General features: G+C 56.3%; 1 protein-coding gene across 2 annotated transcripts in view; it reads left to right on the forward strand.

Moving 5' to 3' along the window:
• LOC142067096 (receptor-type tyrosine-protein phosphatase V-like) overlaps positions 1-26,414 on the forward strand; it is a 41,422-nt gene extending 15,008 nt beyond the window's left edge. For both annotated transcript variants that reach the window (XM_075115381.1, XM_075115382.1), the window contains 32 exons: positions 519-791; positions 1,263-1,532; positions 2,109-2,378; positions 2,834-3,106; positions 3,407-3,679; positions 4,200-4,469; positions 4,867-5,139; positions 5,906-6,178; positions 6,704-6,976; positions 7,699-7,968; positions 8,443-8,721; positions 8,959-9,093; positions 9,200-9,410; positions 12,258-12,325; positions 12,493-12,619; positions 12,962-13,009; positions 13,453-13,546; positions 14,414-14,504; positions 15,056-15,132; positions 15,953-16,087; positions 16,664-16,786; positions 17,299-17,459; positions 17,803-17,938; positions 18,493-18,572; positions 19,390-19,477; positions 19,962-20,052; positions 20,801-20,877; positions 21,213-21,347; positions 21,882-22,004; positions 22,502-22,659; positions 23,292-23,427; positions 25,761-26,414. In XM_075115381.1, coding sequence (XP_074971482.1) covers positions 519-791; positions 1,263-1,532; positions 2,109-2,378; positions 2,834-3,106; positions 3,407-3,679; positions 4,200-4,469; positions 4,867-5,139; positions 5,906-6,178; positions 6,704-6,976; positions 7,699-7,968; positions 8,443-8,721; positions 8,959-9,093; positions 9,200-9,410; positions 12,258-12,325; positions 12,493-12,619; positions 12,962-13,009; positions 13,453-13,546; positions 14,414-14,504; positions 15,056-15,132; positions 15,953-16,087; positions 16,664-16,786; positions 17,299-17,459; positions 17,803-17,938; positions 18,493-18,572; positions 19,390-19,477; positions 19,962-20,052; positions 20,801-20,877; positions 21,213-21,347; positions 21,882-22,004; positions 22,502-22,659; positions 23,292-23,427; positions 25,761-25,820 — 5,351 coding nt within the window. In that variant the 3' untranslated portion in view covers positions 25,821-26,414. The remainder of the gene's footprint in view (positions 1-518; positions 792-1,262; positions 1,533-2,108; positions 2,379-2,833; positions 3,107-3,406; positions 3,680-4,199; positions 4,470-4,866; positions 5,140-5,905; positions 6,179-6,703; positions 6,977-7,698; positions 7,969-8,442; positions 8,722-8,958; positions 9,094-9,199; positions 9,411-12,257; positions 12,326-12,492; positions 12,620-12,961; positions 13,010-13,452; positions 13,547-14,413; positions 14,505-15,055; positions 15,133-15,952; positions 16,088-16,663; positions 16,787-17,298; positions 17,460-17,802; positions 17,939-18,492; positions 18,573-19,389; positions 19,478-19,961; positions 20,053-20,800; positions 20,878-21,212; positions 21,348-21,881; positions 22,005-22,501; positions 22,660-23,291; positions 23,428-25,760) is intronic.
• The last annotated feature ends 670 nt before the right edge of the window (positions 26,415-27,084 follow it).

Below are 27,084 nucleotides of genomic sequence, written 5' to 3' on the forward strand. Positions count from 1 at the left end.
TTCCCGCTGTGTCCTGCCCTTCTCCCCAATGTCATGCCTCAGGTCTTCTGCAGCTTCATGCCATAAAAGGGCAAAAGGCTGAGGAGGAAAGCAGAGGTGCTGCTGGGTGTGCCTGACCCTGGTCTGTATGCCAACAGCTCAGCACGAGGGTCAGCAGAGCCCAGTGCTCTCCTCCTCCCCTAGGCCACCCTCCCATGGCACTGCTCAGGCTGCATCTGCCCTGAACCGCCTCTCCATCACCCTGGTCCATACCATCCCACCCACCACCTCCTCCAGCAGCACAGTAGTCCTCTCTCACCATGCCAGTTTGAACTCTATGCTGGCCCAGTCTCTGCCAAACCGGTGTGTGGGTGTCAGCAGGGGTCACAGTGGCCTGCTCAGACCCCACGGGTGGCCAAAGCACCTGGATGTGGGTTTTCCCAGGGAAGGGGCTCCAGACCCAACACATTTGGGGTTGCACTTCTGCCAGGTGACCCCAGTCCACGTGCAGCTGTGACTCTAGAACTTACCTTTCCTAGATCCTTTGCCGCCGGAGCAGCTGACCCTCAGCAATCAGGGCCACAGCACCTCCCTGCAAGCCTCCTGGAGAGCAGCTCCCGCTGGCAACACCTGCTACACAGGCACCCTCTGGGAAACCAAGTCCCAGGAGCAGGTCAGGAACATGACCGTGGGGAACAACTGGACAAATGTCACCTTTGAGGACCTGGTCCCCGGGCGACAGTATACACTGGAGATGGCTGCTATGGCTGGACCTTACAGATCCCCCGCGCGATCAGCCACAGACTGGACTTGTGAGTGTGTTACCCCTACCTCACCCCTACTGCAAACTGCGACCATGGCCTGTCCAACGAGAGCAGAAACCTCATAGCATGGAAGCGAGGCAGGGTATAGACCATGTATGGGGAGCGGGGGGGACATGGGGCAGGGGTGCATATACCGACAAAGAATGGGACGACAAACAGAGCCACATTCAGCCAGGTTGGAAGTAAAAGGGTCTTCAGTGCAGGACAAACCCATCACTGAACGGAAATCATTTCCAAATGTCACCCAGCAGTAAAGGTGGGGACCTGCTCCCATGTCTGCGGTGGAGCAGAAGCTCAGGCTGTTCTGGGGTTTGATGTGCCAGGGCTGTTTTGTGACCTGAGCCCACCAGGGACATGCAGTGGAGGGTGCCCAGGACAGGCACGTGCAGGCTCCCACTCCACTCCACGGCAGCTCCACCGTGACTGCCTCTCATTGCCTGGATGTCTCTTCTCTCTCAGACCCCCTGGCTCCGGCTGGTGTGACCCTGACCAACACCCGACACCCGCTGGGACTCTCTGCCATCTGGGACAAGGCTGCTGGCGATGTGGACCAGTTCCACCTCCAGCTCTACAGCAAGAGCCATCCAGCGCAGAGGAACATCTCAGTGGGGCCAAACATCCACAACTTCACGTTCCTGGGGCTGTCCCCTGGCGTTCAGTACTTCCTGAAGGTGACTGTCCTCGCTGGCCCATACAGATCCTCGTCACACTTTGCCACCGAGTGGACATGTGAGTAAGAAGTGTCCCCAGCCTCCTGCAGGGACAGGGCATCCTGGCACTGCCCTGCAAGACTGGCAGTGACATGGATGTGTCCGGGCAGAGGGAGGGCTCTGGTGAGACCTGCGTGCTCCCTGCCTCTGGGAATCAGAGCATGTTTCATGGGTTAGGTGCTGTGTGCCAGCTTCTGGGCCCCAAAAGACCCTTTTCCCCAGCTCAGGCTTTCCCCAGTCAAGCTGAACCTTCTGCCTAGACTGCTCATGATCTCAAGACCAGCCTGGGACTGGTGGGAGAGGGGTGCAGGAGGGGAAGCGTAGAGATCCATCTGGGCTTGCTGGTCCCTGTCCATGGAGCAGAGCAGCCTACTTGGGAGCTGAGTGCTCTCTTCTCGGTACAGCACCTGCCTGCTAGCAACGACTGGGGGACATGCACGGGCAACTCACAAGTCCCCCAGGACAACAGGACAGATGGCAGTCAGCTGCCACCACTTCTCTTTTAGCCTTATGCAGGAGGTCCAGGCTGTGTCCAGGCTTTTCCAGTTGATTTCTTCCATGATCTCATGGACCTCCATGCTGTGTTTCCTCCTAGATCCACTCTCTCTGGCTAATGTGAGTGTACAGCCTGGCCAGAGACCCCAGGAGCTACGTGTGAGCTGGGTGGAGTCAGGCGGTGGCAGGGACCACTTGGTACAGCTCTCGGCGGCCGAATCCCTGTCCATCATCAGGAATGTGTCCGTCCCCCGTGGAGTCACCCAGCTTGAGCTGGACGGGCTGGTGCCAGGGTCCCGGTATCGCGTGGAGATAATTTCTCAGGCTGGGCCTCATCGCACCTCCTCTCAGACTGCCATCAGCTACACTGGTAGGAATGCAGCTCCTCTGCACCCATCCCCATCCCTGGTACCCAGCCTGGCTCTGACCTGGCGAGGAGCTGGGCACCAAGAGGGAGGTCCAAGGGTTGTTCTGCAGGGGGGCCCTGAGACCGTGTCCCTGCAACACCACTGGTGCCTGTCTCCTACTCAAGATGCTGGCTGTCTTGTTGGGGCCCCCACTTACCCAGAGCCCAGCAGCTCAGTGGGGCATGCTGTGAGCCTTCCCAAGCACTTTGGGACAAGAGGGTCTCAGGCCATGGTGGTGATGCACTGTTATCACCTGGGATGCAGGAAGCACCTTTGATCTGGGAGCAACCCGCTGCTTTCAGCAGTCTTTAGACAGCATGTGAGATGCTCAGTCCTGCAGCTCCCATCTTCATTCCCAAATTAGAATCAGGCCTGAGATCCTAGGTTTGTCTCCTGTAACGCTGTTTCTTTCCTGCAGTCCCGTTACCACCTCTTTCCCTGTCAGCAAGCCCTGTCAGCACTGCTTGGGCTCTGGCTGTGCACTGGGAGACCCCTCCTGGGCAGAGGGATGGATACGTGCTCAGCATGCACGAGGAGGGCTCTTCTGCGCCAGCAAGGAACCTGGAAGTAGGGAAGGACAGCACCAATGTCACCCTGGCACAGCTGGCACCAGGAACTTGCTACCTTGTTAGGATCTGGGCAGTAGCTGGACCCTACCGCTCTCTCCCCAAGAACATCACTGGCTGCACAGGTGAGCATCCGTACCACCCACGGGTGATATGGGTGGGAGCACTGCGAGGAGCTCCAGAGTGGGATGGGGATCAATGTTGGCACCCAGGGAGAGGAGGGCACCCTGGTTGGGTTCCCAGTGATGTTGGCCTGTGGTCTTCTTCTGCTTCTTGGCAGCCTTCTTGTACCACAGGGACACAGAGCACTTGCTGGCCGGTTGCTGCTGGCTGCCTGGGAAAAGCAAGACTCCCCTCCGGAGACAGCTGCATGTTCAGAACTGGATCTTTTTCTCTCTGAATCACATGTCTGTCTTTCCTCACAGTTCCTGCTGCACCAACAAACCTGAGCCTTACCAACCCAGGCAGCTCCTCAGAGCTTTACACGAGCTGGAACAAGCCCCCAGGCAGGAGGGACCACTACCGTGTTATTCTGTATAGCCTCAGCACCCAGAGCAGGGATCAGGTCCAGACCTTGAGTCCGGATGCCCAGAACATCACCTGGACTCACTTGGAGGCAGGCAGCAGGTTTGCTGTTCAGGTCACTGCTGTGAAGGGATCGTTCGAAGCCTCCTCCACCAACATCACCCAGTGGACATGTAAGTCTGATGGGCTGGGTTAGACACAGGTTAGACTGTGCCCCAGAGCCTCCATGTGAGCCTTGCAGAGCACCCACCACCACTTTCCCCATCCCAAACCATCCCTGCTGCTCTCCTAGCTTCTACATAGTTGTCCCACCTTTCTGTGCACTGTCCTCACTCCTTCCCCAACAGAACCAATCCCCTCTACCCACCTCAGAGGCTCTGGGTATCTCCCCTGCCACGTCCGGCTGCAAGCCCTGGGGATATTGCACTCAGAGCTGCGTGTGCTGTCAGCCCATTTGTCCCCATGCTTCTCTCTGGGGGGATCTCTGGTGGCCAGCCTGCCCACTGCTCGGTGGGAACTGGGGGTGGGAGCAGGAGTAGGAGCAGGAGCAGGATTAGGTAGGTAGGTGGCAGTGGAAGTCCAGCCCACGGCACTGCCAGAGCGTGGGGAACCACTGGGCAAAGCAGCCGGCTCATAGCGCTGAGCAGTGAGGAGTGGCACACTGGGGCTGACTGTTTCCCTGTTGCTTTCCAGATCCCTTGGCCCCTGCCAACCTCACCCTGGGCAGCCCGTCTGCCGCAGCACTGCAGGTCTCCTGGGCAGCAACAGGGCGTGGGGCAGAAAGCTATGTGGTGGATGTCTATGACATAGCCTCCAGCAGTCGTGCTGGGCGCATGGTGCTGGGTGGGGATGCCAGGAGTCACACCTTCAGGAACCTGAGCCCCGGCACCCGCTACAGCGTGGCAGTGAGGGCCATAGCTGGGCCCTTCCACACCAGCACCCCCAACCTCACCCACTGCACACGTGAGTATGATGCTTTCCTTGCAGCCAGGGGTCCTCCACCAGATCTCCCCCGTCGTGGTTCAAGTCAGAGGCCATACTGGTGCAGCCAGATGCTGCCTTCCTCCCCCATCCATGCAAGCGCTCAGTGCTCATGCCCTGCAGGATGTAGCATGGGGAATCTGTGCATGACCCCGTGGCCTGGCCATCCGTGTCCCAGGTGGCTGTCCACAGCCATCCACAGCGCCAGGGAGGACGCAGTCCCTGGAGGCAGCTGTCACAGAGTCAAGGGCAAAGTCAGCCCTCGGGACCTTGCAGGACTGACCCACCTCCTGCAGCACAGGCTTGGCACAGACATGGAGCACCTCCTTCCCCTCAGCCTGAACGTGACTCCTGGCAGTGACTTGTGTTTCCTCTCCAGGTCCGCTGCCCCCAGCTGCTGTGCACTGGCTGAGCACGGGGCACCCCGACAGGTTGAGCGCGTCCTGGGAGGCCACGGCAGGGGAGCGAGATGGCTACAAACTGACCCTGTACCATGCACAGCTGGGCACCGTGGCAGCTGCAGCTTCACTCAGGAGAGACACCCACAACTACACTTTCATGGGCCTGACCCCAGGATACAAGTATTCCCTGGAGGCCAGTGCCACGGCTGGACCATACCAGGCAGCGGCACCCAACATCAGTGGCTGGACACGTGAGTGCCCAGAGGAGCGTCCTCTGCAGAGGGGTGGGAGATGTTGCATCACTGGGCAGCCCTGAGGAGGGCTGGGAGGTTTACAGGGGTTCTGGTGCCTTTGGAGATGTGCGTGCGTATGTGCATGGCTGCAACACGCAGCAGCTAGTGCACGGGCACACTGTCGCCCTCACAGGGGCATGGATTTTCAACTGTAGACTTGCACAAGTACATGCTGATGACATGTAGGGTTACCCAGCTGTGCCCATGCAGAGACATCCCTCTGCCTGTGTAGCCCCATCTCTCTGTATACAGGAGAACTCGCACCCTTGCTGAGTCTCCTCCAGCAGGTAGAAATGACATTACCATAAAGGTCCATGAGTCAGTGTAGCAGAAGAGGCTAATCCACAGTCCTCCCAGGAGAACAGGTCTTTGCTAGTCCAGCACTTCTCCCCACCCCAAAAGATTTTAGGCAGCTGCATGCCAGCTGGGTGCCGGAGGACGTGTGCACACGCAGTGGTGGCAAAGGTGCTCCAGCTGGGCTATGGGGATGTGGGTGACCTGGATGAGGGAGGGTTGGCATGTGAAGGACCACAAAGGGTGAGCAGCATTCAAGGCGAGGTGGGATGGGGATGGAAAAGAGAAAAGTGAGGAGGAGAAGTGTGCCAGAGGGGGCCTTCATGTCCCAGCCCTCAGCAAGCATCTGTTCTGCCACACAATGTCCCGTCAAGTGTGTTTCCTCCTGCACAGTCTCTGGTCCCTAACATCAGGTCTGGTGACTCCCCAGGCCCACTGCCCCCGGCCACGGTGCGCTTGCTGAGCACGGGGCACCCCGACAGGCTGACCGCGTCCTGGGGAGCCACGGCCGGGGGACAAGACGGCTACGCACTGACCCTGTACCACGCGCGGCTGGGCACCGTGTCAGCTACGGCCTCACTTGGGAGAGACACCCACAACTTTACCTTCATGGGACTGGCCCCAGGAAACAAGTATGTGCTGGAGGTGGTGTCCACGGCAGGGTCCTACCGGACACCTGCAGGGAACGTCAGCAACTGGACATGTGAGTACCCTGTTCTGAGGGTGATGTGTGCCTTGCTGGGCAATCATGAAGGCTCACAGCAAAGGACATGGCCCCACTGACCTCCATGGCAGACCCCGAGGCCCGCCTGAACCCAAGGGTATATCAGTGCTGTGGCACTGAGCAGGGCACTGCCTGCCCTCACCATCTGCTCCGCCAGCCTGGATTAGATCAACTGCAGCTCCAGGGGCTGTGCTTCGGAGGAGAGGCATGGAGGAGGGAGCAGCAGACAGGGACATTCACCTTCCCTCCAGCCAGCTGGGTGCTCCCTCCTTTCCCATCCCTGGATGTCTCGGTCCACTGGGACAGGGCTGCCTCTGCTCAGACAAGCACCTCTTGAAGCTTGCAGAAGCTGCTTTTAGCTGCCTCCAGGCTGGTGGATGCAGCCATCCAGCCAAGACAAAGTGCCCTGCCCTGTGTGGTGCATCCCTTCTGATGACACTGCCAAGATACCAGGCAATGTCCTCAGACCCTGCACTGACAACGTCTCCTGTCCTGTCTCTCCAGACCCCCTGCCACCCCGTAACGTGTACATGACAAACCAGGGGTATCCCAACAGGCTGAGCGCATCCTGGCGAGCTGAACCCCAAGGACAAGACAGTTACAGGCTCCTCCTGTATCACTCGGGCTCAGGTATTGTGGCAGCCAATGTGTCTGTTGGGAAAGGCATCAGCAAATTCACCTTTTCTGGCCTGGCTCCAGGACACAAATACCTGCTGGAAGTGGTGTCTGTGGCAGGGCCTTACACAGCCTCTGCGGGGAACATCAGCGACTGGACAAGTAAGTGGGGAGAGCAGGCGGTCCTTACGTCATGCGTGAGGCTCAGCCTTCCCCAGCCAGGCAGGCTCAGCCCCTGTGGTGGGAAGGGTTAGTGCCAGGGCCAGGGCTGCTGCCTGGAAGCTGTAGGTACCACGGAAGCAATGGCATCATGGGCTGTGCAAGCCCCTGGTGGAGGGGAGAGCAGGGCAATACTGCCTGGGAGACCACGAGGCCTTACAGCCGGTGGGGACACCCCACCATCCCTGCTGCCTTTCTGCCAGGCACTCAGAACGTTCCTGGCATGGGGGATAGGGGGAGGCTGGGCTTGGGGTTTTTTTTTTTCAGGAATGTGGAAATTGCAGATAAGCACAATAAGCCTTTTCATGTGCTTGTCCCCACATTCCTTGCACTTTGTTTGGGGAATCCAGAGGTCTCTGCTCCCACGCTCAGCCAGCCCCTGGCAGGGTGCTGGGAGTCATGTGCAGAGCCCTTCAGGCAGGTCTCTAATGAAACATGCTAATTAGCAGGAGGAAGAATCCACCTCCTCGTGCTCCTCACTCTGCATGTCCTCCAATTGCCATTTAAAGGTCATTTCTGGTAGTGGCAGCCGGCAGCTGCAGAAACATTATCACTGAACACGTGAAGTTTCCTTGCATGTTACCCATCTTCTGCTTGCATCTCTACAGGATGGAAGAGAGTGCCTGCATGCCAGTAACTCTCCCCTGGTGTGGTTTTCATTGTAGCCCCCTCAGTTCCTAAAAATCTCTCTGTGGTGGCTGAAGGGAACAACACGATGCTCATCTCCTGGGACAGTGTCTCTGGACAGCAGGACGACTGCCAGCTGTGGCTGCGGGATCCCAGGAACAGCACGCTGCCCCGGCGGCATGCCCTTGGCAGAGGGCAGGTCCAGCACCTTCTCCAGGGGCTGATCCCAGGGAGGAACTACTCTGTCTCCTTGAGCTGTGTGGCTGGGCCCTACTGGAGCAGCACCAAACCCCTGGCAGTGCCGATGGGTAGGTGTGTGCTGCCGTGGGGATGGGGGAGTGCAGGCTGGAAGGGGGAGAAACGCCTGGGTGGCCTCAAGACAGGATCAGTCCTTGAGGATCAACAGAACTGTAGGAAGTGGTGGGAGGAAAGGAGAACCAGCAAGATAACCCACTGGTAGCCATCAGCTCCCTAAGCTAGCCTCGCCACAGAGATTTCCCATCACCCTGTGGCATGGCCACCTGTGAAGCAAAGCAGTCTCTGCAGAGCTCACCATTGGTCTGCTTCTCCTATAAGACATCTGCTGAGGCCCTGACCCATTTGCCTTGTCCTGTGGCCCTTGGCACAGAAGGGTCCCAGGTCGCGGATGTCCAGCTCTGCTCCTCTCCCATTGACCTAGGGACAGGCAGTAGAGGACCACAGTGGCTCTGGGCTGACACATGGGCTGAGGTTGGGATTTCTGTCATCCGTTAAGTACAGAGCCCACCATATCTCCTTTGCAGAGCCGAAGCCAGTGGAGGATGTGCAATGCCTACCAGAGTCAAGGAGCCTTTACTTGAACTGGACCAGCTCTCCTGGAGATGTGGAGGTTTATGAGGTGGTGACAGAGAGACTTTTCGATGGATCTCCCACCTCCAAGTATGTCATAAGTGCCCCTGCGAGCGAGGCCAGTCTGGAGGGGCTGAGGCCAAACTCATCGTACCGAATTGTTGTGAGCACAGTGGGCATGAACACAATGAGGAGCCAGGCTGTGACTCTGCTCTGCAACACAACAGTGGAGGGTGAGTTCCCTTCTTCCCCACAGCCTTGCCACAGACCCAAGAGAAGGCACACAGTGTTGCTAATTAGACCTGGGGACTCTCTCGGATGCCTGTAAGCCCCATACAGTCCTGCACTGAAGTGCAGTGAGTCAGAGCTCTGAGCAGTGATGCTGGGACCAGTCACAGGCTGAGCAATGTGTGGTGGGTCCGTGGGCATAGGGACACACTAACAGGCTGCGCTTGCTGGTTTTCTTCCAGCCCTGCCTCCACCCTTGCAAGCAGACATCTTCCAGGTGGAGGCCAGCTCCACAGTTATCATCTCATCTGACCTATTCAGCGAGGAGAATGGCCAGATCGAGTATTATGGTGTCATTGCTACCACTAATGATTCACGTAAGTGCCCCTGCACACCCTGATCTGCAGCGACTCCCTGGAGGGAAGCAGGTCCCCTGGATGTCACTTTGGGACTACCACTGTCACCTTGTACATTCCCCTTCAGTGCTGAGGCCCACCCAGGAAAGCATGTCCAGCACATGGTATGACCACTATTACGGGACAGAGGACTCCTACCTGGCTGTGCTGATCCCCAATCCCTTCCATCCGAGCCCCAAGAGCACCCCCAAAACCTGGCGAGTGCCAGTGGGAACAGAGGAGTGTGGCCAGTCCAGGGCAACGTGCAACGGGAAGCTGAAAGCCAATGAACAGTACAGGTGAGAGATGTGAACATCCCTCCTGAGGGGAAGGGGCTGGAGGAGAAAAGGGACTGCACAGGTCCTGCAAGGTGCCACCAGGATGCCACCTCACCCTCCTACTCCCCAGAGCCCCAGTAGCGGACCCCAGGGGCTGCCCCACCAAGCAGCGCCCGAGGGATACAAGGGCTGGCATACTGGGGAATATTAGACAGCATGAGTGGGCAGGGAGGGGGAGAGCAGTGGTGAAAGCTGAGGCTGACAAGGGCTGTATGTGATGCCTTGGGAGCTGGGCAGCTGTCAACCTCCAGGGTAAGAACTAAAATGGATACTGTTATTTGTAGGGCTTTTGCATGCGATTCAGAGCCACCTGCAGACTCAGAAAGTGCAAAAATGAAGGAGATTCAGTAACATTAGTTCAAGTGGTGCCTACAGAATCAGGGGCTCAAAGGTTGAGGGTAGCAAACACACAGACTAAAGTCCAAGTTCCCCATGAGACACAGAGATCACAATATTCATAAATTCAAAGTCATATTTGACCAGGTCCCTGGTGCTGGGTTTGGACCTGCTGGCTCTCCTTCCTTTCTACTCTTTTGCTTTGCTCTTTCTACTTCTGCTACGTGCAGACTCTGCGCTCACATGAAAAGCTTACATTGGTTCTTATGGAGTCGGTTTAGATTTACACAAGTTGCTGTACAGGGGCTCTTAACTCAAGCTGCTGTTTGGGGCAGCACTGGCAGAGAACAGAGACTGGTGTTAACACTGGGCTGCGTCGGGGAGTGGGAGATGGCTGCTTCTCCTGGGAATAAAAAGGAGTTTCCAGAGAGCCATTCCCTTGGAAATCCCACCCATAGCAGGATCATCAGGAGCAAACAGCTCTTTGGGCTCTCCCTAGGTCCTGTATTATCATGTGTGGCAGGAAAATTGCATGATGATGCACTGCCATCCCATGCCCAGCACAGGCGTTGTGATCCCTGAGATGGCACGGGAGAGTCTCCAATTGATTCGGAAGGTTTGCGATCTATTCTTTATTGCTCCTGCCCAACTCACCCTTGGGCATGGCAGGGCAAGCCTTACCCTAGCAGCCTCAGATGTGGCCTTCTGTTGTGATTTAGCCCCAGCCAGCAACTGAGGCCCACACAGCTGCTCGCCCACTGCCCCCACCCCAGGGGGACAGGGGAGAGAATCAGAAGGGTAAAAGTAAGAAAACTCATGGGTTGAGATAAGAACAGTTTAGTAATTTAAATAAAATACAATAATAATAATAATGATGATGTAATGAAAAGGAAAACAGTGAGAGAGAGAGAGAAGCAAAACCCAGGGAAAAAAACAAGTGATGCAACTGCTCACCATCCAGTGAGTGATGCCCCACCAGTCCCTGAGCTGTATCGCTGTCCCCCACCCAGCCAACTCCCCCCAGTTAATGTACTGAGCGTGATGTCATATGGTATGGAATATCCCTTTGGCCAGTTTGGGTCAGCTGTGCTGATCGTGCACCCAGCAGAGCATGGGAAGCTGGAAAGTCCTTCCCTAGTTAAGCACTACTTAGCCACAACTGAAACATCAGTGTGTTATCAACATTATTCTCCTACTAAATCCGACACACAGCACTGCACCAGCTACTAGAAACAAAACTAACTCTATCCCAGCCAAAACCAGGACACCTCCTGCTCCAGCCGTCACGGCTGAGACAAGGGACAGCCTGGGTGCAAGCTGGGTCCGTGTTGCAACGCACTGGCTCAGACCAAGGTCTGCCTGACCCATCTCTTGTAGCTGCCAGCAGCCTTGAGGGGAGTTTAACAAAAGCACAAACACAGCGGGGTAACCCTCTGCCTCCAAAATACTGTCCAGCCAGTCTGAGAGTGTATATCTGCCCTCCGTGCTTCCCAGCTGCCATTTTCACCCCAGCATTGACCTCCCACAGGGTAACAGCTAATTCAGACCCATCAGGGTGTCATTAGCCCACCTACTGAGATTGAATAACGTGTACTTAACTGCCCAGTTACTCAGGACTAGAAGATCCTTTTGCACCTCTTCACAGCTTGCTTTCATTTTGGCTGCCCTGAACAATATGTACCCTCGGTAAACTGTGCTGCTTTCCTAGTTAATCGTTAGTAGTGTGGTGAAAAGCAGATACCTCTGACAGCACATCTCCACTCTGAAAGCCAGCCCTCTTTTCCCATCTTTCAGTGAGTTATTTGTCCACAAGCCCTTATGTCTCATGCCATGGCATCTGCAGGCTCACTTTGCAAAGAGGTCTTCGCTCTGGCTGCTGTCGGGGGTGCTGCCAGAGGCGACTCACACTGGGCTCCACAAACACTCGGCTGCTAAAGTCCAAAGCTATGATTGAAACCCTTAGCTTGCATTCAGGACACAGGAAGACCTACCCTTCCAGGTTACCTGCTTAGAAAGAAGTCAGCTCTGCAGGGAGCTGTGAGGCTTGGCGCGCACACTTCTGGGACGAGAGGGGTGTAGGGCAGATCTCCACCGGGAAGGGGATGTCCCAGCCACTTCTGTGTGCATGGAGAGGGGTGCGGGTCAGGGCTCAGCCCTCCCATCTGAGGTGCCCCTGTTTCAGTCACCCAGGCTCAGCTCTTTCAAGTCAACCCAATTAATGGGTTGACACGAACTAAGACGGTGAGTCATCCCAGCTTGATTTTCCCTACGTACTGTTGTCTTTCCCTACTTCTGTCCAAGAGGCAGAAAAGGGAGAAGAGACCATTTCCATACATTCCTTAAATCCCTACCAGAAAACCAGCTTCAAAACAGAGGCAGCTGCCCTGTTCCCTTGGGTCTTCCTGCTGCTGGCTGCATGGGAGCTGTGCTCAGTTCAGATTGCCCCTGACGCAGGACTCTGCTTTGCCCTAGGTTCAGCATCGCTGCCTTCACCAAATATGACCCAGTAGCCCCTGCAGTGACATTCACCATGTTCTCAGGTAAGATGGAGAATGGCGTCTTCTCTACCTGGCTGTGCAGGTCAGAGCCAATTAACAACCTGACAAAGGCGAGCCAGAGGGAGATCGTAGGCTGGAGCAAATATAATAAATAAAGTGCAGCCATTTACTGACTCTTACTTCTGTCCATCCTATCTCTTTGGTTCCAGCAGCTGGGTCTGGTGCAGACGCAACTCCACTCTCAATGCCAATAATCGCTGGAATCGTTGTGGGATTTCTGTTGACACTTGCAGCTATTTTTGGTTTGGTCTACTGGAAACAGCTCAGAGCAAAGAGGTGAGGGTGAGCCATCTCTTGCCTGGTGGGTGCAGGCTGAGAAACCCAGCCTTCTATGCCGGGCCAGGAGGAAGAGCAGTGAGAGGGTATAAAATGAGATTTAGGCAAACTAGGACACCCGCCAGTGGAGTTTTGCCTGGCAAGCTCAGAAGCAAAAGGCAGAGGCGAGAGGGGAGCTGTCTGAGTGCAATTAATTCACAGAACCTACACGTGCACGAGGCAGTGTGCCTGATGTGAGCTGTCTGCTCACAAGCGCTCCTTGAGCCAGCAGTTCACAATACGCTCACAGCATCTGTCTCTGCACCGCAGGGAAGAGTAACATCTCCAATTCTTTGATTCTAGAACCAAGAAGAGCAGCCTGCCCCAGGAAATGGTGACCTACAGCTTGAGGTGAGTGCTGGAGCCTTCCCTATCTGCACGTCCCCACTGCAGGTCCCAGAGTCCTTCACTTACTTCCTTTCTCATACTTTGACTCAGGAAAAATCCAACTGTCTCCTCTCCTTCAGTTATTGTTTAAATCATAGGCTTTCCCATGTTCAGTATTTATTGCCCAGCTCCATTCCAAGTCAATAGAAGTGGAAATGCATTGTCCATACCTCCTCTGCAAGGCTTCTGCAGTAGGAGAATATCCTTACCATCCTGAAATCCCTCCTGATAATAAAACAATGCTCTGTTGATCCCAGTTCCCTGGGCAGTGACGTGTGTGCATCCATGTGTGTGTGCACCCAGGTACTGCAGGTCTCAAGGCTGGGCTGTCTCACTGGCCACCTGACTGGCCTGCCAGACCTCCCAATAGCTAAGGCAAGTTTTCCTCTGGACTTCATTTCATGCAGAAATGTCCATCGGCCAATTCCCATACAGAACTTCAAGCAGTACTATGAGATGAAGACAGCAAGTGCTAACCACGCTTTTTTCCAGGAGTTTGAGGTGAGATGAGATTCCTGCTAAAGATGAGACTTAATTTCCCTTCCAGGTAGCTCATGCTCCAGCTGTTGGGTGGCCTGTATGGACTCCTCATCTCCAAAGACAGTAACCTATCTCTCTAGCAATCCAACCACCCTACCAGGCAATCTTGGATGGACCAAGTGATCAATTCCTTTGCTCAAAGCCCATTTTGTTCAAGTTCTGGTAGAAACGTGTTGTCTGTGGCATGAGGTGAACTAGCACTGTCCATAGCTGCTGGTGGACAAAGCTAAGGGCCCAGGCCTGGACTGGAAGCAAAGATGCTTAGTGGTGTTGCAATGAAATCCACCTTGACAGTGTTAGAAAAGGGCATGCAGCCAAAAGGAAGGCTGAGGAGCACTGCCAGAGCTATAGGGCCAGGCTGGGAAATTCACCTGGCTAGCTTTACTGCCTCCCACTGCCAACAGCTGCAGAGTCTGCATTGTTCTGCTGCCAGCACCTTTGAAAGTCCCACTAGTGATTTCAAGCATTCCTCACGCCACCCTTCTCTGGCCTTCTGAGTGAGGACAGAGGCAGAAGCAGCACAAGATGTTTCTGTTTTTCAGCACAAAATGCTCTGAGCTTCTTGGTAGATTTATGAGAAGGTATTTTTTCCCCAATACTTGATCTTGGCTTTGTTTTCTTTTAAATACAAACACTGCTGATGGAAAAGGCACTGGGAAAAGCCACCTATGGCTCAGGGTATACAGGCTATCCTGAGTAGAGAAGTTCCCTGTGCATAGGTGACCCTCTTGAACTACCAGACGCAGCCGTTGGCCATGGGGAGGGAGCTGGGTTGGCCAGGAGCTCTCCAGAGAGACACTTGTGCTTATCCTCTCCCTTGTCCTACAGGAGCTGAAGGAAGTTGGGAAGGAGCAGCCGAAGGTAGAGGCTGAGCTACCAGCCAACGTCTCCAAGAACAGATATCCCCACGTGCTGCCCTGTAAGTGCTGTCTCCTCCCTCCTCCCGCCAGGACCTGGGGTGGGAGTTCATGCTGCACTGCATGGCGTGGGCTCACCTTGCATCGCTGCGGGGTTCACCGTGGCTGGGTCCTCTCCCGGGAGGAGGGTGTCTTGCAAGGGGTTTCAGTTTCCCTTTACCTGCTGGAGACTCAAGGCTTAAGGGCTGAGCCAGGGCTGAGGGACAACCCCCCTCAGCTCCTCCAGGAGGCTGCCAGGCAGGTGCTGGGTGAGCCCAGCTCAGGGATGGGTCCCAGCTAGAGACCAAAGGGGGACCTTGAGTGTCCCATGGCTGCTCTGATGAGCCTCATGATACCAGATCTGCTTTCTCACCCGCCTGCTAACCCAGCTGGCAGGCAATGCTCACCTCTCCAGGGAGAGGGTGCCTGGTCAAGCACAGAGCCTCACTGATGTCTGCGTACATGGAGCTAGCAGAGCTGCTGGGGCCTCTCCTGGTCACCCAGATGAAGAGGAGGTGGCCATGTCTTGGTGAAGAGCTGCCTTGTGGGGTCACACAGGTATGGTCTCTTTCAGATGATCACTCTCGTGTCAAGCTGAGCCACCTGGGGGAGGATCCACACTCAGACTACATCAATGCCAACTTCATGCCTGTGAGATCCCACTTGCCTTCCCCACAGAGACACGGCCATGGGGCACCATCAGAGAATCTCTGCCTGGATTGAGGTTGTGAGGGCTGGTGGGCAAAAGCTGCCACTGACGCCACAGGTGGCACAGACTGGCGAGGAGTTGGGGGCCAGGCAGAGATGCATAGTTGCCCTTTAGCAGGGGTTGATGGAGATCATCAGATGGCAAGTGCTGTGAATGCAGAGGTGTGAGTGTGGGGAGACTGGCAAGGCTTTCTGCTTTCTTCTTGAGGACTATCCTCTTCCCATCCTCTCCCATCTTAGCGCCCATCTGTCTGTCTGCTCTTTCTCCTTCTGGTCTGTGCAGCTGCATTTGAACAACCCCGGAGCTGTTCCCACATCCCCCATCTGGGAGATTTTCTCAGGTAACAGGCAGAGCACACAGCATGCATGTGTGGGTGTGTGTATCCATGGGGCATGTGTGTGCCAAAGGGGCAAAGGCAGAGAAGCAGCCTGAGACCTTGCATGCTCGCCCTACCTTCAGCAATGACTGGGGAGCACAAGACAGACCCAAATCTGTCTTTCCTGGTTAGGCTGAATGAGGAACTGCTTGGAGGGAAATGGCTGGGATCACATCTTTATTCCAAATATGTAGAAAGCACGTGTTGGGCAGCGTATGCTTCCTGTGAAATCAGCTGCTTCTGAGATCAGCTGCCTGGGAACTGGGCTAAGGGCAACGGGCATTTCTCCCTCTACCACAAAAGCAGACCAGGCACTGACTCTGTCCCAGGGCAGGATCCTCCTGCCTCAGCAACTTGCCAACTCCTCCTGTCTGCCTCTTGCTCAGGGCTATACATCCCAGCAGGAGTTCATTGCCACCCAGGGGCCCCTGAAGAAAACAATAGAGGACTTCTGGAGGCTGGTGTGGGAGCAGAACGTCTGCAACATCATCATGCTGACAGTGTGCATGGAGAACGGGCGGGTAGGTCAGCACCACCAGGCTTCCACGTGCCAGCCCTAGCCAAGCCCAGACCTGGCTGTGTGAGCTGAGCCCAGGGCTGGGTTTGTGCCCTCCACCAACCCCTGCCCAGAGGTGACTCTGGGTGAGCACAGGCCACACAGCTTCCCCAAAAGGCAGTTTGGGGGGAACAGAGGCTGATGTGTGCAGCTCAGCATTAGCTTGGGGTAGGAAGGGGCAGAAGTGGAGCTTAGCTGGAACCATGCCCATCACCCTCAGATATTTCTGCAGCATCTGAAATTACCACTTGCCTCTGGATGAGACATCTCACATGGACACTGTTCCTCTGGTCTCCAGGGGTGATGAGACCCACACAGGTCCTTTTCTCTGGAGGAGGCTGAGATCCAAACAAAGGGGAGGTGGGGGAGTGTCGTGCAATGTTCCTGGTGGGTAGGGGATGTACCCCTGCCTGCTCTCCAAGACCTGCCCTGGCTCCCTGCACAGCTGCTGCTCTTCAGATGCTCCCAGGGAGATGAGAGGTCACCCAGGGACCTGGGCCATCACTGTCATCACTGAGTCTCTGTCTTGCCTGTGCTTTAGGTCCTCTGTGATCATTACTGGCCATCTGAATCTGCCCCAGTTTCTTACGGGCAGGTCCAAGTCCATCTGCTGACGCAGAGCAGCTCCGAGGAGTGGACCATGCGCGAGTTCAAACTGTGGCACGTGAGTAAGGACTCAAAAGGATGGACCTGGGGACCCGTCAAAGGCTAGGGGTTTGCATGGGATGCAGTGGAGTTTCTCCTCAGTGATGGTAGCATAATTTCCTTTCCCTGCCATTATCAGGGTTCAAAGACCCAGTCCCCTGTGACTGTCACAGTGACAGTCATATAGTGACAGTCTGTCACCGTCAACTTGTTTCACCCCTGCTGTCCACCCTTGCTCTGTCCTTTCCACATCCCTGCTCTGGGATATAACGTGAAGCTTCAAGGGCACATTCCCCTGCAGCCAAAGGCAGGTCTCCTCCTTACCACCGCCACATGCCTCAGCATGGCAGGGGACCATGGGGGAGGCCAGGGGGGCAGGATCCACCAGGCAGTGCAGCAGACCTGGCATTGGCTGTTCCCTGCAGCTGAGCTGGGTGTCCCCAAGACCCCAGGTGCTCCCAGGGCTGTGGGATGCACGCATGCCCCAGTCCCAGTGGGCGGCATGCTGACCACCAACATCCCCACCGGCAGGAGGGTCTCCGGGCAGAGCGGCATGTGTCCCACCTGCACTACACAGCATGGCCAGACCATGGGATCCCAGAGTCCACGACTTCCATTATGACCTTCAGAGAGCTGGTCCGGGAGCACATCCAGGGCACCAAGGACACGGGGCCGACCCTTGTGCACTGCAGGCAAGGCTCTGCTCCGGGGGACAGCAGGAGGGGACAGCGGGAGAGAAGCGTCCTACTAGTGCACGAAGTGGGAGGGAAAGCAGTGCCCAGGAGGCACAGCTGGTCCGTAGAGAGTGTCCTGCTTGGGCGCTGGGGATTACAGGTCTGCTCGCAGCCTGCCCCCCAGTTCCAGCTGGAGACGGTCAGCACCAGCCCAGGGCAGCCTGAAGGGCTCCTCAGCCCCGTGCTGTGTTGGGACCAGTGCCCCAGGGTGCAGCCTCTGGGAGCCTTGTCTAGCAGCGGGAAGGGAGCCCATCAGCTGTGGGGCCAGGTGATGTTTAACCCTTGCTGTCTGTGGTCCCAGTGCCGGGGTGGGCCGCAGTGGCACCTTCATTGCTCTGGACTGGCTGCTGCAGCAGATGAAGCAGGAGAAAGTGGTGGACACATTTGGTGTTGTTTACGCCTTGCGGATGAACCGTTACCTGATGATTCAGACACTGGTAAGACCTCTGCCCCCTCTTCCCCCAGGCCCCTTGCTTCATGCCATAAAAGCTAGCTGAGCTGGCAGACAGACGAGCTGGCCGGCCAGCCCCAGCACCCCCAGGCTGGTCCCCAGCCTGACACTGTGCCACAGTGCTGCTCAAAGCAGCAGCCTATCTGGGGGGGTCTCCAGCACCTTCATGACCTGCTGCCAGACCCGCAGCAGCAACATGTAGAGTCTCAGAGTCTTCCCAGGAGGCTCAGAAACACCCCAGAGCACATAGAAGCAGGGTCAGGCCCTTTGTAGTCAATTCTTAACCCACACCACGTCACTGGCCTGTGATGGCCACAGCCCATCTAATATTTCCAGTATTCAGGGGTGGGACAAGTACGACCCTTCAGGGCAGGCAGACAGACCCAGTGGAGAGATCCAGGGGCTCTGAGATTGAAGTAGCTGGGGCCTTTTGGGCAGGGATGTAGGACACCCTCTGCCCACTAGGCAGTGCCATACCCACCCTTTCATGCTGTCTGCGTGCTGCAATGTTCTATGTTGCTGTCTGCCTTTGCCTTCTAGTCCCAGTATATTTTCCTGCATAGCTGTATCCTGGAAAAGATCTTGGAGGAACCACTCCTGGGTTTATCAGGGACAGAGAGGTAAGAGCATGCTGCATTTTGCCTGCCACTCTACCCACTCATCCACAGCCCCTTCAGGCAGCAAGCTGGGATCCTGACCCCAGCTTGAGCCTTGGCTCCAAGACAGCAGGACGGGGAAGCCCGCCGATCCATCCATCCATCCATCCATCCATCCATCCATCCATCCATCCATCCATCCCATCTGGTGTTTTGGGTGGGGTCAGCCCAGGGCTGGTTGTCCCTTGCAGCATAGTGAGCCCAGTCCAGAACTAGGTGTGAGTCACTGGGTATACGGGAAGGGCTTGGGGGACCACATCCTCCTTTCCTCTGGTGCCAGTCTCCTGGGCTACACCAATGCCAAAGAGCTGCAGAGCTGTCCTGGGGAAGGCATTTTGGTCAGCCCCTAGCTTCCCAACCCACAGGGATGCCCTAGAGGTGGGTTCAAACTGGAGGGGCTCATGGCAGCTGGGTGGCCTTGGGTTGTCCCTTCTAACAGAGCCAAGAGGAGGGAGCAGAGTCAGGCTGGGCATGGCTTTGCCTCATTGTCTCTGAGGCTACATCTGGAGGTCACATACCTCTATAGTCAAATTCTCTCCTCCCTGATTCAGAACAGGAGGCCCACGTCCTTGCTGCATCCTGGGAATGGGCCCTGGGCTGTGCCACACCTGAGCCTTGCCTTTGTCTATGGGCGAGAAGGTTGGCATAGGCCAGAGCTGGGCTGGGGACCTGCAAGGGCCCCGGCATTTGAGTGGTGAAGGTGCCTGTCAACCTACTGCAGACACAGCCTGATGCTGCTGAGGTTGCTCAACCTCACCCTTACCCCAGTTTCTCTCCCCAGGTCCTGCCCCATCCCACTGAAAAGCTTTGCTCAGCACTATGCCCAGAAGGCGGCCAAGTCCCATGTGGGCTTCCTGAGGGAGTACGAGGTGAGAGCTGTCCTGGGCAGGGTGCAGGGAGCGCTGCCTTGGCCATATGCACTTGAGGCACCTGGGACCAATAGCACCTGGTCAGGCTGGGGGACTCCCAAGAAGTGCTCTCTGAGTGGGTCCCCTAGCCCCATTTCCACACACCTGGCTATCCTGGCAGTGTCCCCTCTCCATGGCATTGCATCCCCAGGCACATAGCTCTATCACGCATCCTTCACTGATCAGGGTCTGTCCAAGACCCCCTCCTTCCCAGACCCCACAAAGGGTAGGAACCTACCTGAACACCATTCTCCTGCAGAGAGTTGTGGGCATCTCCTGACAGCGCAGACCTGACAGCCCACTCCAGAGGTGGTCACATAAGACCCCTGCTAAGGCTTCTGCATGGCAGCTATAACCACCCTTCTGCCAAGGGCAGGCGTCCTCAGGTGTCCCCAGTTCCTCCTGCTCCTCCTGACGCCTCCTCCACTCTCTTTCACTCTGGCAGACCCTCCTAGAGGTTGTCAAGGAAGAAGCCAGCTCTGCAACACCATCTTCAGGCAACCAGCAGACACGGCCCTCTTCCAGCATCCTTCCATGTAAGGGCTGTGACACCTTGCATCCTCTTCCTTCCTGTACCCACGTGGAGCCAGGCTGGGCCAGGGCTGGTGCTCCACAGTACAAGCAAACATTTTAACACTGTGCTGATTCTACCAGGAGGCTACCAAGGTGTTTTGGGGGTGGAGCACATGATGTATGGGGCTGAGATAGGTGGGTTTGTTCAGCCTGGAGGAGAGAAGGCAAAGGGGAGATCTTATTGCTAACTTCAACTACCTGCTGAGAGGGCACAAAACAAATGTAGAGTCTTCCCAGAGGTGCACCAGGGAAAGACAAGAGGCAATGGAGATAATTTGGAATGGTAATCCAACTCAGTATAAGTAAAAAAGAATCCCCATGAGGGTGGCCAAGCACTGGACCAGAGGCCCAGAGCATCTGCAGGCTCTCCATCCTCGGAGATATGCACGTCTCCATTGGCCAAGGCACTGATCAACCTGCACTACATGTATCTGCCTTGACCAGGAATTGGGGATAGAGACCTGCAAAGGTCCCTTCCCGCCCACAGAAAAGGATTCCCCTCCAGCACCTCCGGAACAAGCCCCAGGGCTGCCTTTTGGGCACCAATGTCCATGAGCTGGACAAGAGCACTGCACAGGGGAGGACCCTTGCAGAGAAATGGTGAATGGGGTGTTGGATTTGTGTGGCTCTGCAGGGTCTGGCAGTCAGTCTGCAGGAGCTGTGTGAGTGCAAGGGTCCCCTGGCTCCCTCCACCTCCCACATGTTTTGCAGATGATCGCTCCAGAGTGAAGTTTTCCCTGCTGGAACAGGGCCCTTTCTCAGGTCTCCTGCAGGCGTGGCGTGTCCCGGTGAGTTGTACGCCCAGCAGCAATGCCAGGGTCCTGCCATGGCTGCTTCCCATCCTCACCCAGTCCCTGCTGCCTGATTCCTGCGCTGCTCCACCAGTCACTGCTGCCGTGACAGGAGGGAACTGTGGGGGCTCAGGATGAGTCTTGCCTCACTCCTGGGGCCCTGCCCAGTTTGGGCTGTCCCCACTTCCCTCCCTCAGTGCTTTCCCCTCTCTTTGCCTCCTTACCTGCTGAGCTTCCTTTCTTTTCCTGGCCCCTCCTGCAGCCACCTGGGCTGACGGGGTGCCTGTGCCACGCTCCCCAGCAGGAGAGTGACGTTCTTGTTCCCCACCCAGGGCTGCAGCTCCAGCAGGGATTATCTGGCTGTCCAGGGTCCCGACAAGTTGACCATGGAGGACTTCTGGACCCTGGTGTGGGAACAGGACGTTCACACCATCCTAACACTTCTCCCGTGGCAGGAGGAGGGGGAGGTAAGGCACCAAGCCTGCCTGTGCCATGGCAGAGCTGGGATCGCTTTAACAGAACTGGAAGCGAGCATAGCTCCGAAACCTTAACCTTCATCACTGCCTCCTGAAGCCTGGGTGCAGATCCAGCTTGTCTAAAGCTGAACCTTTCATGTGTCAAAGTGCTCCCACTGCCTATCATGGGAGACAGGTTCTGCCTGCCCACCATGCGGTCCATGGCTGTGGGCTCAGCTGCTTGAAAGCTGCATCTCTAAGTTACCCAAGGACAGCAGCTCTGCTGGCCAATGGCCTCTGTCTATCCAAGGTGGAGAGTTTGCTGAGCAGATTCCCACTGCCGAACAAGCTCTGTGTTAACAGGGAAGCTGGCTGCAATCTGCTGTTGTTTCCAAAAACTCCCCAGGGTTTACCTGGGGGATGAACTGTCACAGAGTGATATTGGGGGTGCTCTTGGTCCAACCCCATCACAGACCCCTGTGATGTTCTGACTGTTCTGAAATATGGCAACTGTCAACAAGAAGCCAAACTTGCTGTTGTGCCCAGGTCCCAAGTGAGCTGTGCTGGCCGCTGGAAGGAGACTCTCTCTGCACAAAGATGCTGACCATCCAGTGTGGCACAGAGAAGCTTGTCTACGGAAGGAGGTGTATCCAGCTCAAAATGAAACACGTATGTGTTGATGGGGCTGGCCTGGCTCCCACTGCCTGGTCTGTAGGGGCAAGGGCTGAAAGGTCTGTGGAGACTTGCCTCAGCTGTAAGAGCAGAGTGCCAGCAGTCCGTGAACGCAGGAGGGAATCTAGATTGCAACGTCCAGAAGAACAACTGCTGAGTGGACATAGGAGATGCATGGGAGAGGCTTGGAGGCTTCCCTCGCTCCTGCTGATAGACCTTTCTGTCTCTCTTTGAAAAGGCCCACATGGTTCTCAGTCTCCCTCTCAAGGGGCAGGTCAGGGTGCCATGGGGAAGGAGAGCAGGTTGCTGGAGGGACCATACTGCGTGGGTGATGGGCAATGCCCCACCAGAGGCTGCCTGGACAGCTTTACAGAAGCTAACAGATAGCACAGGAAAGCATCTGACAGCCTAAGGACTGGAGGGCTGGGAGCCCTCTGCATCCAAACTCACCCGTACCTCCCCAACAGCCATGGCAACTCTTTGTGTCTCACCAGGAGAAGAAAGCAAAAGAGAGGCAGGTACAACGGTTCCTATACACACTCTGGAGCAGCAAGAAACAGCCAGATGTCCAGAGCCTGGTGGATCTCCTCAGTGCTGTCAGGCCATGCACGCCCCACCGAAAGAGAGCTGGTCCTCTCCTGCTGCACTGCAGGTACATCACATTGTGGATCCATCCATGGGCAGCCTCCCAGAGCTGGTTCCCACCAGGCTGCACACAACCTTGGCATGAGCACCAGCAAGCCTGTGCCCTCCACCAAGGACCCCAAGGTTTTGGGGCATGTTGGGAGTAGGTCCATGGGAGCCAGGGGAGCTCTGAGCTTGGGGGGGGGGGGTCAGATTAAGGACTGCTCTGTCAAGTGCATGGAAAAAAGGAGGGCAAAAAGGGCTGGGCCAGGGGCAAGCGTGGGTGGAGCTGGCATCCCTGGGCTGACTGCTAGGATCCTGGAAGCAGCCCTGACATCCTCATCTGCTTGCAGCCAGGCCCACAGGAGCCAACGCAGCCAGCGCATTGGCAGAGCTCGCTTGAGCGAGAGATGCACAGACCATAGGGCAGAGTAGGCTGGGTCTGCATGTTCCTTCAGTGGGCACTTTGGAGTCACATGCCCCTGGTCAGCACAGGCCTCCCTGCCACCTAGACCAGTGCTCACGCTCCTCTATCCCCATTGTACTCAGTTGCTGCAATTTTTTTTCATGGGGTTTCTGACTTCTTGGGCTGGTGACCACTTCCAAAGAGGTTCAACTCATCCTGGCCTGGCATCAATGACCCTCCCATGTCCCTTGCAGTGGTGGCGTGAGCCAAATGGGGACCCTGATCTCCCTGGATTGTCTGTTGCACCAGATGAAAGCCGAGAGAATCGTGGATGTCTACGGGGTAGCCCTCCAGCTGACAAGAAGCTGCTGTCTCATGACCCCAACACTGGTAGGTGGGAAGGAGGAAGGGTAGTGGGCCAGGACATTCATGCTGAGCTGCCTGGAGCTGGCCGCATGCTGCCCACTCCCCAGGTGCTCCCTGCCACCTGGGAGCCCGTCCAGCCTATGCAGGGATTTATTCTGTGCTTCATCCACCAGCCACCAAGGGCTAAGGGCGCTGTCTTTTCCCATGGAAGGGATTTCTATCTCTTCAGTTCTGGAGTTAAAATAGGTTAAATTGCATGTGAGCTCACAATAAATGCAAGGCACTCTTCCCATTCTGCCCTGGAAAGCATGAAGCACTGGTTTCATCCTACATGACAAACCTGCCTGCTCACCCCTAGCCTCCAGACACGGCTGTCAGCCTGGGTACTCAGAATCTGCTGGGTTTCCCCTTGTCCAGTGCCTTTCCCTGCCTCACCCCCACTCCCGGAGCCTGCTCCCAGCCCCTGCTGGCTGCCAGAGCTGGGGCCGCGTCAGTGAGATGCGCTGCCGCATTTGCAGCTGCCCTGCAGCCACAGGGGCTGTGGCACTGCCTGATGTGACGCAGCCATGCCCAGCCTCACAGGCCTCCAGCGTGCCACTCCTGATGGCTGCTGGCGGCACAGATGCCCTCTGGACAGTGCTTTCATTTGCTGCAACCGCTGAATGAGCTGATGCAGTGTGTCTGCAAACCCTCCCCACAGGGGACAGGAGAATTGGGGCAGATCTCTCCGGGTCTTCCCAGCTGCAGAGCTGCCTGCAAGCAGCTAATTGCATTCTTAATTAATGTGAACCATGCGCATGGTGGGAGCTGGAGGAGAGCAAGGCATCCACTGCCCCTGCTTCAGAGCTCCTTTGTATTTCAGCAGCGGTCATGCTGAGCAGAGACACAATGTGCCCATAAAGGCACAACAAGCACCGATCAAAAGCTGCTGCCCCAGTGAGGGGGGCAGCAGAGGCAGCTGCCTCCCCACCTTGCCACGAGCAGTGGTTGCTCTGATCCCAGCACAGCCAGCAGGGCTGCCCTCCAGCCCCACGCCGCTGCCATGTGGCTGCCAGCCTCCTCCATCGCTGCGGGTGTTTGCCAGGACCCCTTTATCTCTGGTGGGGGTCACGCTGCTGTCATGCTGGGGGTTTAGTATCCTAATAGGGGGGAGAAGAACCTTTGAGGGTTTGTCTGTGGATAACGCCCCAGCTGTAGCATGGCACGTGTCTCTGGGGATGCGCTCTTGCATTGGCCAGGCATTGAGTGTGCCTGGTCTGAAGTCAATCCTGGGCTGTCACTCCAGATTTCACAGAAAGGCTGGGCTCACTGAAAACATGCCCTGGTGACCTGGAACCATGGCCATTGCGTGATCTGTGGCTTCCCTGGCCCTTCAGTGGGGCTAAACCCACTGCCGGCAGGGGTGGAGGCTCCTCGTGACTTGCAGCTTAGCCAGCGCATTAATGAGTTGTTCGGGGGCCTCTCTGTCAAATCCCAAATCCCCCCTTCGTGGCTACCATGTGATTTCAACCCACATAATTTTCAGGCTGGCCCTGCTCTGCAGCTTTGTGTATTGAGTACAGTTTCATTTACCTTTCCTACATCTTGCCTTTTGTGGAGCCCTGCCATGGCTGTGGTCAGTCCTGGGTGTTTTGTAGCCTAACATCATTTTGGAGCAGCCTGGCATTTGAGCAGAATCTCGTATAAAATCCAAAGTGAACTTGAGACCTCTGGACCCACATTTGGTACTGATGGATCATTTTGGTGACTTTAAAAACAGTGAAATGATGCAACTGGACTAAAACCACCCAGATCTTTTAGTCTACCTCTGAGAGCAAGCAGACAGATACCCTACTGTCAGCACTTGACTCAGGTACACTGAAACTACCACCAAGGGAAACTCCTGCTCCAGAGGTCTTCCCTCCTGGCCTCAGGTCACTGCCAGACCCTGTGCACTCCAACAGAGCAGAACTCTCCCCACTCACTGCCCTGCAGCATCACTGGAGTAGCTCTTTGGTCTTGTTTTGGTTGTGAACACCTTGGCCTGTCCAAAAGCCACCAGGGCAATCTGAGGAAGTCAGATGATGTTGTTCCTCCCCATCTCAGATGGGGATGTTTCTCTCATCCCCATCACGGGCATGGTGAAGCAGGAAGAAACAAACAGGGTGCAACTACAGCTTCAGGCCTGATTCTTCCTTTCTGGGCAACTCTGGTGACAAACCATGGATCGCTTGGGACAGCAAATCTTGCTTTTCCGTCAGGCACTGTTAGTTAATTAGGACCTTTTAAAGCAAATTGCAGGGTTAGTCCTGCAACCAGGAGGTCTTTCTCAGAAACCTGACTCCAGACCCAACCCCGCCCCACCTTCTCTCTTGTAGGACCAGTACATGTTCCTGTACACCTGCATCCGGGACATCATCACTCAGAAACAACCCTAACACAGCTCGGCACTTCCTGGCACTGTCCTGCCTCTGCAGGGTCCTGTTGGAGCCAGGAGTTGGGGTGAGAGCACCGTGAAGCTCCTGGCACAGGGCGAGCCCTGCAGCAAGAGGGGACCCACCCCAGCACTGTCACCAATGCATCCGACATGGTGTTAGCAGTGACAGGGGTTCTCCTGAGCAGATGGGCAGTGCTGTCCCACACGCACTGCTGCAGCCCCTCTGTGCAGACACGGCGAGGGACTGGGTGGGATGCTCCCCTGCTTTGGCCATCTCCTGGGATTCCTGGTGCCTGGAAGGTTTGTTAACCCCACGGCGGTGCGCAGCGTTGGCTGTGGGGTCTCTGTGGTGCCCTTGCCCCTCAGCATGGACGGGGCAGCCCTGGCCTTGCTCCTGGACAGCCCTGGCACCTGCAGGCTGCTGAGGTCTGACACGAGCACTGGGCACCGCTGTCTCCATGCGCCCGTGGGCACCGGGTGTGCTGAGGTCTCTGACGCTGCTGTGGGCAGAGCATGGTGGGAGCTGGCTTGTCTTGGCTGATGGATCAGTCTTAGGTACAAACAATAAACAGCCCTAGGAATATGTGTGCTGGTAAGGGTGGGTTGGCTTTTGTGGGGTCTCAGCAATGCTGAGGCCTTCCCCTGCTGCAGCATGGCAGTTGTTCCCAAAAGGGCATCTGTGTCCTAGTGAGACCGCATCTGGAGTGCTGTGTCCAGTTTTGGGCCCCCCCATTTAAGAAAGACAGGGAACTGCTGGAGCAAGGCCAGCGCAGAGCTGCCAGGATGATCAGGGGCTGGAGCATCTCCCTTGTGAGGAAAGGCTGAGAGACCTGGGCTTGTTCAGCCTGGAGAAGAGAAGGCTGAGGGGGGGTCTCATCAATGCCTATAAATATCTGAAGGGCGGGTGTCAGGAGGATGGGACTGGGCTCTTTTCAGTGGTGCCCAACGACAGGCCAAGGGGCAATGGGCACAAGCTGGAACACGGGAAGCTCCACCTGAACATGAGGACAAACCCCTTCCCTGTGCAGGTGCCAGAGCAGGGGCACAGGCTGCCCAGAGAGGCTGTGGGGTCCCTTCCCTGGAGACATTCACACCCCACCTGGATGCAGCCCTGTGCCCCTGCTCTGGGGGTGCCTGCTTACGCAGGGGGTGGGACGGGATGAGCTCCAGAGGGCCCTTCCAACTCCCGCCAGTCTGGGATTCTGTGTGATTCTGTCCCTAGCCTTGGGCAGCAGATGGGGTGCCCTTGGGCACTCCAGGTACTG

The sequence above is a fragment of the Phalacrocorax aristotelis genome, chromosome 21 (assembly GCF_949628215.1).
Source record: "Phalacrocorax aristotelis chromosome 21, bGulAri2.1, whole genome shotgun sequence".
Classification (NCBI taxonomy): domain Eukaryota; kingdom Metazoa; phylum Chordata; class Aves; order Suliformes; family Phalacrocoracidae; genus Phalacrocorax; species Phalacrocorax aristotelis.